The 10706-nt window shown below is 38.0% G+C and overlaps 1 protein-coding gene and 2 long non-coding RNA genes across 5 annotated transcripts in view; 2 read left to right on the top strand and 1 right to left on the bottom strand.

The window, feature by feature from the left end:
* Positions 1-908: 908 nt before the first annotated feature.
* The window catches only part of LOC149036176 (uncharacterized), a 19763-nt gene continuing 9965 nt past the window's right edge, over positions 909-10706 (bottom strand). The window contains exons 3-8 of one of the 3 annotated variants that reach the window (XM_089188785.1): positions 8462-9343; positions 7075-7818; positions 6535-6588; positions 5514-5600; positions 5249-5320; positions 909-1231 (exon numbers count right to left, since the gene is read on the bottom strand). In XM_089188785.1, coding sequence (XP_089044911.1) covers positions 1209-1231; positions 5249-5320; positions 5514-5600; positions 6535-6588; positions 7075-7818; positions 8462-9206 — 1725 coding nt within the window. In that variant the 5' untranslated portion in view covers positions 9207-9343 and the 3' untranslated portion in view covers positions 909-1208. Of the gene's footprint in view, positions 1232-5184; positions 5321-5513; positions 5601-6534; positions 6589-6782; positions 6916-7074; positions 7819-8461; positions 9344-10706 lie in introns of those variants that run through there. The other 2 variants (XM_089188784.1, XM_089188786.1) reach the window with 2 other exon arrangements.
* LOC149036178 (uncharacterized) lies at positions 3576-5158 on the top strand. Its single transcript, XR_016181475.1, has 2 exons — positions 3576-3869; positions 4358-5158. It is a non-coding gene; the product is annotated as an uncharacterized LOC149036178 (long non-coding RNA).
* LOC149036177 (uncharacterized) overlaps positions 10242-10706 on the top strand; it is a 1656-nt gene continuing 1191 nt past the window's right edge. Inside the window, exon 1 of the long non-coding RNA XR_016181427.1 lies at positions 10242-10706. This exon is cut by the window's right edge and continues 355 nt beyond it. This is a non-coding gene — a long non-coding RNA (uncharacterized LOC149036177).

Raw genomic sequence — 10706 nt, 5'->3', positions numbered from 1 at the left:
TTGTTTTGAACAGTCATTAATAGTCCTAGCATATAAACGAAGGGCAAAGAGAAATTTTAGTGCGGTCATTAGTAAATCTAACAAGAGTTAGCTTTGGTCTCATACGGTAAAAAGGGTGATGTAACGAAAGAAGGAATAATTCATTTATCAAATTGTTTTAGGAACGAGATCATATGTTTTAAGTCAGTAAAAAAAAAATACCGTCAAAGAGAAGGTTTAAAATCACTTGCAGACGCGTCAACACATTTTCAGTAATCTCAAAACGTAACTCAAAGTCCAACGCGAACTCGAACTTGGATCTAAACTCGAACCTCTGGTTTCTATTTATTATATCACTTATATCGTAAATAGGCTGCAGTTTGTTATCGTGGCAAATTATACTTTCAAAAGAGCAATATAATAATTTGTCTCACGATGTAGTCACTTCGGATGCAATCCACACGTGGTATATTCTGAAACATTACTCATGTCAATATTGGAAAACCTCCACTTCGATTTTAAAATAGAGCCAGCTATGAGTAAACTCCGAGCATACAAGGCCGCACCCACTGAAATGATAGCATGAATTGAAAAACCTTTAATTTATAGCTACTCAACGGGTGCCAGCGGGACAGCAGCATTGAAAGGAGGCAATGTTAATTCGTTCCCTTAATTTCGCAAAATCCAACAGTAGAGCAAATTTTCCAGTATGTTTCAAGAATAGAATAGTGGGCTGACTTCAGCTTTGCAGTTGTTCTGTGTAAACAAGATCACGTCTCGAAACTGCTTTTATTAAGAGATATGATTTTTGTGGACGCTCGACAACAGAGCTCCAAACTTTTAGAAGTTTCTACATAGTTGCTTTCTTTCCGAGAAAGCCGTTTCTACAGCAACTTTGTTTCTTAAAACAATTTAGCTGTTATTGTGAAAACAGGGTTTTGCCTTCACAAATGAACGGACGGACGGGGACAACTCTTAAAAACTCTTCTGGGTAAAGGCTTTCCTTGGGGGCACTCGCTGGCTGCGGGAAGGTAACCGGAATCTATTACGGTTGCTGACTATCCTTGAGAGAAAGACTAACGACAACAGGGTTGGCTCCAACGTAGATTTATTCTTCAAGCTCTATTACAATTTTGACCAGAACGGACTTGGCCAGGGCTGGTTCGACCCTGCTCTTCTCTTCTCTTCTCTTTCTCTCTTCCTTCTCTCTTCTCTCTCACCGCTAAGCTTTACAGAACAGTCCTATTTAAACCTAACGTACATGGATAACGTAATGCCATGAATAATCTACAGGATCATGTAATCTACCACACTATTGGCTAAGCAGGAATTTCGCCTTTTACCACATTAATTACTTTAAAGAGTTCCGGTGGATAACAGTTACACAAAAGGACATGACAGGTGGCTGTTACAGTTTAACACTAATAACAACTGCTTAAGGGTGACTAAAGGAGAACTGGTAGCGTTTACGCTTTGCTGATCTAAGCTTTCTACGTGGAATATTGTATTTTTTAAGCGCAAGCATGAAAGAACTCGATAACTAAAAATCCTATCGTTACATTATGGTTGGTTGCAGATTTAAGGATTAGTTTTAATGTCTAATCTTTAAACACTCCCTGTCTTTGATGAAAATTTAATTTGTTTGACTCTTTCAGTAACACAGGGTTCGAAATAATGACTAAAATAAAATAATCGGTTATCAGGTGCGGTATTTACTGAAGCAAAAAGGGGCTCTGAGAGATTCGTGTTTCACAACAAATTCCTGCGCTTTTTCACGGAAACTTGACAGACTAAGAACAAATTAGCATGACGACAAACTCTTAGAAACTGCACAGTAATGCTGTAATAACGTGTCGGGGTGCCTCAAACATCTCACGGGCTAACTCCAGGCATGATATTACGTAAGGCTCGAAGTGCAAGCCGACATCAAATTTCAACTAAGGAACTAGGAAAGATACTTCAAAGGTTAAGGAAAACAGTCATGACAAGCAGAGGATATGTAGCAGAATTTCTGACGAAAATTAATACCAGTAACAGTCAATACATAAATGTATTGCTGTTCTGGGCGTCAAGTTTGAATCTGTTTATTCCAGTTTTCGTGCCACTGTTTTGACAGTTTAGTTTGAACTGCTGTACACGAATGGATCATATTCTGTGGCTACTTTATTCACAATAAATCAATATCTTGCGTGAGAGAAAACCCTTAAGTTTTTGATATATGCAAGTCTCAAAGGAAGGCTCTGAGACTCCTACTTTCTTGAGAATATGATCAATAGCCTGGCGTTATTTTTGATTTTTGAGTTGAATTGACACACACCTGTCAAATTTCATGGCAAGATCATTGCCTTAATCAATGAACTCGCTGTAACGATAAGTTTAGGTTAAAAAAAGCCTTCTTTATTCCTTGAACTTGAACCGAGAATTTAAATGTTAAAAGACCGCGTAACCACAGACTAGACGCCGAATGCGCTTATTGTTATGTAATCATTAGTGGCGCGCCCATTGTGATAAGTTCAAGTACACGTGACTATGTTCGCCGCTTTTATAGAACCCGGTAACTTATGCCTGCATACTTCTAATAGTATTTAGTCACATTCGCGACTTCATTGCCATTATAACTGAAAATATTTGGGTTATGAAGCATTAGACATTCTATTCCGGAAAATTTTAAATTCATTTCTGCTTGTAATATCAGCCATCTTTTGAAGCTAACGCTAGTAACTGAAAGGTCTAATTGCTGCTACGTAAGGTCTGAACAATTTCGATCGTCTTCAATTTTAAAACCCTCGTTGTCCAAATATCAAGCCGCCCATAAACATTGGAAAAAACTGCTAAAGTTTTAAGGAATCCTTCAACATCTCTTTCGCTTTCCTAGGAAAACTTAACTGAATTCGGATAATCTGCTTCACGGGAATCGTAAAGAGCTTTTGGTGAGCATGCAGTTCTGGCTCATTACTCTACCCAATCATACGCAAGATGAACGTTCGCATTGTTTTTAAAAGTCAGTAATAGTCCTGGCATAGAAGCGAAGGGCAGAGCGAAATTTCAGTGCGGTCATTAGTAAATCTTACAAAAGTTAGCTTTGGTCTCATATGGTAAAAAGAGAGATGAAACGAAAGAAGGAATAATCTATTTATCAAATTGTTTTAAGAACGAAATCATAGGTTTTAGGACAGTTACAAAAATACCGCTGAAGAGAAGATATAAAATCATTTGCAGACCCGTCAACACTTTTTCATTAAACTAGAAACGTAACTCGAAGTCCAACACAAACTCGAAGTTGGATCCAAACTCGAGCATCCTTCACTACCGACATAAACTTGTCTGGTTTCTATTTATCATAGCGCCTATATCGTAAAAAAGGTCGCGATTTGTCATCGTGGCAATTAATACTTTCAAATCGTTTGTCTCACTATGTAGTCACTTCGGATGCGATCCGCATGTGGTATATTCTGAAACATTACTCACTTCAATGTTGGAGAACCTCTAGTTCGATTTAAGAATAGAGCCAGCTATGTCTTCACTCTGAGCAGACAAGGCCGCACTCACTGAAACGATAGCATGAATTGAAAAACCTTAAATTTATAGCCACTCAACGGGGCGCCAGCGGGGCGCCAGGATTCTAACAAAGAGGCAATGTTAATTCGTTCCATAATTTCGGCGAAATCCAACACTAGAGCAAATTTAGTGGTGTGTTTCAACGATGGAAAAATGAGTTGACTTCAGCTTTGCAGTGGTTCTGGGTGAACATGATCACGTATTTAGAGAAGCGCTCGAAATTGTTATCGTTGGCGCCGTGGAGTTAAAAGAAGGGACAACAGTTGACATATTGACTGGTACAAACAAGAGTCGAGTGGCCATCTGTAAAGCTACGATTTTGAAAGTTTGTGGTGAGTAAAAATTGCGATATTCGTTACGTGATCAAAATCTTATAAAAGAATAGATTTAGCGGGTTGAATTAAGCTTACATAACGCTCGGCGCAACTGAAACTAGACTAATTCTGAGAATCGAATCGGTCACTTGCATGCCGCAGTTTCTTAAGCTTATGCTTTACAATGAAATAAACCTATCAGTAAGGTTTCAAGATTCCTCTAGTCACGTTTGGGAACATTCAAGATTCATAATAGGAACTGTTATTAAACAAACCTTAGTACAATAAAGAAGCCCTCCTTGGTAAAAACAAAATAATGTATTCAGCCCTTTTTTAGTAAAATCCATGAGAGAGATGTACTAACTCCAATATAAAAGTCACTCAATATAACAGAGATTTCTCAGTTTGAGAATCCAATGAATGCCCTTTTCCTCATAGCCATCTTAAAAGCCTGGTCTGAGCTTTAAATATACATATTTTAATATATTATTCTTTTTCAAATTCAGATGTCAAGGAATCCAGATACAAAATGGTCAAGGTTCTTGCTGACAACCTCATTCAAGGCCAACTCATTGTGAGCCCAGGAAAAAAATACAAACAGTACAAACAGCAGCTAAGTTTGCAGTTTAGGATAACTTCATTCTAATTTATTGTTACAGTTACAACAAGATTTTAATCAAAAAATCAATTTTATTTGTCTGTAATTAGCCCCTTCACTCCCAAGAGTGCTTGGTTTTCAAATATAACTTAAGATATTGTATTTTATGGAAAAGAATCAACAGATTTTATTCACAATTTGTGTCAAACCAAATTTAATGATTGATTAGAACAATTTTATATGAATAGCTGTAATTGAGGATTAATCCGTATGAAGTTTGCATATAAGCCTTAATTAAGCTTCTAAATAAATTTCATTGAATACTTGAATTTTAGCTGGGTTTTTTTAATTTAAAGTATTTATTTTATATCATTAGCCTCATATTTTTTGCTTAAAATTCCCAGTAATTCTTAAACATTCCTAAAAATTCTCAGAAATTCCCAGAAATTCCTAGGAATTTTTTAGATTTACAGCTTTTCAGGGAAAGTCATTGGTTCTCTGAGTTGGAATTCCTAGGAATTCCTAGGAATTCCAAGTCCTGTTGGCTATAAACTTGGAATTTCTGGGAATTTCTAGGAATTTCTAGGTTTTTAGAACCAGAGTTGTTATGGTTGGGAATTCCTAGGAATTCCCAGTCCGAATTTACCGTGAAAATTCACACCTTTATTCCTAGGAATTCCTAGGAATTCCAAAAGCCATTTCGCAAGGGTGTCTCCAACATAGCAATAAAATATTGTGCTTGTACCATATCTACATTACTTCATCCATGCTGATAAATGAAACATTCCAAGTACCACACCTTTTTCCCCAGACCTTGATGCAAAGCTCATCATTACATTGACAGGGCTTTTTGCTTTACTTGGACCCAGAACTACAACATAAAGGAGTTAAAAAATTTGCATTTATTTATATCAGTGTTTAATAATTATGTAAAAGAACAAGCAATTTAGAACAGAATCTCACATGATATACTTTGAAAGGGTTACTTTACACTCTTTTTTCATTTGGTTTCATCTTTTCACCTTTCCTATAATTAACAGATGGAAAAAATCCTTGATACACACCTTGAGCAGATGTGTACTGATTTGCTGAATGGTTTGTAGTGTCTTGTCCTGCTTCCTCTCTGTAATTTGATGTGAATGTGACACTATCTGAAAAAAAAAAAACCAAAATCATCACCTGACTAAGGAAGTCCTTGACCTTTCACTACAAAAAGAAAAATCTAAAATGATAAAAAATTCCACTTTGCAAGTCAAATTACTTGTAAGAGAGATAATTGTGAATCCCTAGTAACAAGTATCTTCGTAGAACGATGATTTTTTCAGAAAACAAGTTAAGTTAGGCACTGCAATGTTCTTGATTGGTAAAATCCAGAAAAAGTCCAAGCATACATTTCATTTGGTTCTAACAAGGAGAATTTTTTTAACAATCAAAGCTTCTTCCCTTGATGATCATTTTCTTTTATTCTCATGATCTCAATAAATAATTCAGCAGTATAACTGTAAGGAGAATTTAGATGCTGATCACTTTTGGGGTCTAAAGGATTAAAATAACTATAGGAATTCTAGTGAGCTCATTGGTTGAGAGCCATTGTCAATAAAGTTAGAGACCATGAAACATGAAAATGACATAACAAGTACCAGAATGCTCACTAATCCCCACTAGGTCAGAGGAAAAAAAACATTTGATATCAATCACAAGTTGTAACCTTGGGTAAGCTGTCAGATTTGTCAAAAATAAACCAGTAACATCTTCATGTCAATAATACTTGATTGATGATGTGTTTTTTATTCTTTTGTTGATTGTATCTCACATGCATAATTTAAAGCTGGCATAAAATTTCAATTTTTACATTGCAAAAAGAATTTTCCCATCAGTTTTGAACACTGTTGGTGTCATTTCTATGATCAATAAGGCATGAATAGACAATTGAAAAATGTTGTCAATTTGCTGAATTGACAGCAGACTAAACATCTCAAAAATGCAGAGGAAAAATGTCTTAAACACAGCAATAGAACATTGTGCCAGTAGCATATCTACATTACTTTATCCATGCTGATAAATGAAACATTCCAAGTACTGCACCTTTTCCCCCAGAACTTGATGCATCACTCACCAATACAGTAACAGGACCCAAAGCTACAACATAAAGGAGTTAAAATTTTGCATGTGTTCATGTCAGTGTATAGTAATTATCTTGAATAACAAGCAATTTAGAATAGAATCTCATATGATATACTTTGAAAGGGTTACTTTACACATTTTTTCATTTAATTGGTTTCATCTTTTCAACTTACTTATAATTAGCACATGGAAGAATCCTTGATACACACCTTGAGCAGATGCGTACTGATATGAATGGTTTATAGTGTCTTTTTCTGCTTGCTCTCTGTAATTTGATGTGAATGTGACACAATCCGAAAAAAACCAAATCATTGCCTGACTAAGGTAGTCCTTGATCTTTAACTACAAAAAGAAATAGCTACAATGATAAAAAATTCCACTCTGCTAGTCAAATTACTTGTAAGAGGAATCACTACAACATGTGGATCCCAGGTAAAAAGTGTCTTTGCAGAATTATGTTTTGCAGATAACATAAACATTAGTCTACTTTTGGGTATTTACCCTGTTCTTCTCCTCCTCCTTGCCCTGATTCCCTTGTTGGTGTTTCTCCTCCTCTTTGCTCTGATTCCCCTGTTGGCAGTTCTCCTCCTCTTTTCTCTGATTCCCCTGTTGGTGTTTCTCCTCCTCCTTGCCCTGATTTCCTTGTAGGTGGTTCTCTTCCTCCTTGCCCTGGTTCTCCTGGCATTTCTCCTCCTCCTTGCCCTGGTTCCCCTGTTGGTGGTTCTCCTCCTTGCCCTGATTCCCTTGTTGACAGTTCTCCTCCTCGTTGCCCTGATTCCCCTGTTGGCAGTTCTCCTCCTCGTTGCCCTGATTCCCTTGTTGGCTGTTCTCCTCCTCCTTGCCCTGAATTCCCTGTTAGCTGCTCTCTTCCTCCTTGTGCTGATTCCCTTGTTGGCTGTCCTCCTCCTCTTTGCCCTGATTCCCCTGTTAGCTGCTCTCTTCTTCCTTGCCTTGATTCCCTTATTGGCTGTCCTCTTCCTCCTTGCCCTGATTCCCCTGTTGGCTGTCCTCCTCCTCTTTGCACTGATTCCCCTGTTAGCTGCTCTCTTCCTTCTTGCCCTGATTCCCTTGTTGGCTGTCCTCCTCCTCCTTGCCCTGACTCCCCTGTTGGCTGTCCTTCTCCTCTTTGCCCTGATTCCCCTGTTATCTGTTCTCTTCTTCCTTTCCCTGATTCCATTGTTGGCTGTTCTCCTCCTCTTACACCTCTTCCCTCTGGTCCCTGACATCCTTCTGCCCCACGTCTGACTGGTTTTCAGTGTACAAAAGGAGAAAAATTGAATCTCATGTATTTTTGTATAACAGAATAATTTACAAGCATTCAGGAAACCTAACCAAAACCCTCTTTCCTCCTATAAGGCTTCATTTTGCTAACTGAATGCCTTGAACAGGCTAACCCAGTCAATACTGGTAACGAAAAGAGTTATTGTCAAATGTAGAAGATATGACCATTTAGTACTCTCTGGAGTGGCTGATGGGCTGAATCCCTGGTTGAGAGATCAGAGCTTAAGTTCTGAGTGGGGTCACTCTACTGTGTTTGTAAGGCAACAAAATTTAGTCCAACAGAATATCTCTATCTAGTCCAAGGAGTACCAAGTTGGAAAATAAATTGTCAAAAAAACCTGACAAAATTCAGAGAGAATAACCATGAAGGACCAAAGACAAAAGTAATAGTTCAGGGGCAATCAATTTAGATTTCAATAGATAATGAACACCTAATTAGGCTGTATTCTTTCAGAAAACAAGTTAGGCACTGCAATGTTCATGATCGGTAAAATCTAGGAAAAGTCCAAGCGTGAGCTGAAAGGGAAAATTCCCTTAATTAAAGACTCAAAAGAACTGACTTACATATACATGAAAACGTACGTTTAACCAGCCAAAAGTTACCTACCCGAAGGTAAACGTGTCCTATCAATCTGTGAAAACAGCACATAAGAAATCTGCTGGTTGTTGCCAAGAGTAACGGCACCCACGGCTTTTTTCTTGCCGTCTTCGCCTGTGATGGAAATTGGAGCTCCAAGGCCTTTTCGATTATAGCTGTAAATGCTAGTACTTTCTATCTTCATGGAATTATGGTCAACGAGATATGCTTCTTCGTCTGCGAAACCTAACACCTGGTATTGTTTTATGGCAAATTTATCTTCGGGTACCTCAACAACGTGACAGTGTAATTTAGAATTTCTTAAACATTCCTTTCCTTCAGCGCATATGGTAAATGGACGGTGAGTCAGTATACCGGAACCACGTTTTTGAAAAGGGTTAAATTTCGTTCGGTCAACAGGTACAAATGCGAGGCCATGTGAGATGCGGACCTCTCTCTTGCAAATACTAAGTAGCCCCCTCCATTTTTTGTTGCTGCGGCCATCTAGCTTCTTGAACCATAAAAAGTAGCAACTTAAATCATGGGATGACAAAACCTTTTCGCTTGTGATCAAATGTATTTTTTGATCACAATTCTCAAAGAACTCCCTCACGAGGCTTCCAGTACCAACAAAGTTGTCACCGTTCTTGGTCCGTGTCTGGATCGCGCAAGTAGCTAAGATACACTTCTGCTCCTTTCTGTCCCTCTCTTTCCTCAGTCCATGTATCGGAGGCCATGTATTCGGATGGTTAGAGGCTCCACTTGAATCTGCCATGTCCCCTTCCCAAATCACGAGGATACATTTTTTACCGCTATACTAAACTCTGTAATAGTTACCAACAACTATGAACGCCATAAACCGGAAGGTCAGCATTAGATTCCATCCACCAAAACCACCTTGGTCGAGAGGGACTGAAATGGAATGATGGACAACTCATGACTTGTTATTCTAAATGAAAATTACGAAGCTACGACAACATGCCGACTTATCCCGATGACCTAAGTGTATTATTCGTTTTGGAAATTACGTCAAAAATTTTTACTCAAGAGATGGTAAGTATTAATTTATTGTTCGATTGTAGGGTATCCGGACAACTCGCCCCCTGGACAACTAGCCCCAGACGACTAGCCCCCAGTCTCTGGACGATTAGCCCCCAGTATTTGGACGATTAGCCCCCAGTCTCTGGATTATTAGCCCCCAACCCACCAACCTTTAAATAAATTATGTTCTTGCCCTTTACTTTTTACGAACGTTTCCCTATCATATATTATGAAATAAACAATGTTCTTGTTATTTGCTTTTTGCGAACATTTCTCTGCCATGCGTGTTAAATTATAAAGTAAACTACGTTCTTGCTGTCTTGTTGTTTGCTTGTTATGAACGTTTCTCTGCCGTGCGTATCGAATTATAAAGTGAACTGTGTTCTTTCTGTTTACATACTTTACGAATGTTTCTCCGTCATGTTGTTTAAATAGGAAAGGAAAGAAACCAGGGACGAAACTTCGAAACTTTAACTTATTGGCAACTACTTGTTAATGTCAATCGGTGTTTATTTAAATGTTAATAAAGATAGACATTCACACAAAAAAAGGGCTCCTTTAGGAGCCACAAACTCATAAAAGTCAATGACCAACAGATGAACGTAACTTCTCCTTTACATAAACTAAGACAGGGGGCTAATCGTCCAGGGACTGGGGGCTAATTGCCCAAAGACTGGGGGCTAATCGTCCAGAGTCTGGGGGCTAATCATCTGGGGCTAATTGTCCAGGGGGCGAGTTGTCTGACATTCGATTGTAGTATTATAAAACATTTTACGCAATTTTATGCAGATATTTCACGTATTTAAAAGGTGCCCAGATGTTACGTAGTTTTGGTGGATGTCATTGGGGAACATCCACCAAAACTTTGACCAAAACCATCAACAATATATTTTTTTAATTTTATCTATAGCCACGGTTAGATGTTCAGGGAGACAAAAGATTTAGACCAATAATTAGCAGTTAGTGCTCTGGCTAATCATTTTTTATGGTGCACAATTGCTGACCGACCAAACGTTCATAATGATTATCATAACTCGTAACACATAGAATAAAGTGGTTTTAGTGGATGTTTCTCTCCATCCACCAAAACCACCATAGCAATTTCTGCTACTTCCTTACAGAAGACTGATGTGACCTGCTATTTGGAGTACATAACCACAATCTATTTCTTTGTATGTAGAGATATTTTGCAAAGTTCTTGAGTCAGCACCTTTTATTATTGAAACCATAATCA

The sequence above is a fragment of the Pocillopora damicornis genome, chromosome 12 (genome assembly GCF_964200805.1).
Source record: "Pocillopora damicornis chromosome 12, jaPocDami1.2, whole genome shotgun sequence".
NCBI classification, from domain to species: Eukaryota; Metazoa; Cnidaria; class Anthozoa; order Scleractinia; family Pocilloporidae; genus Pocillopora; species Pocillopora damicornis.
Note: the sequence above shows the minus strand (reverse complement) of the source record. Positions and strands in the feature narration are given on the sequence as shown.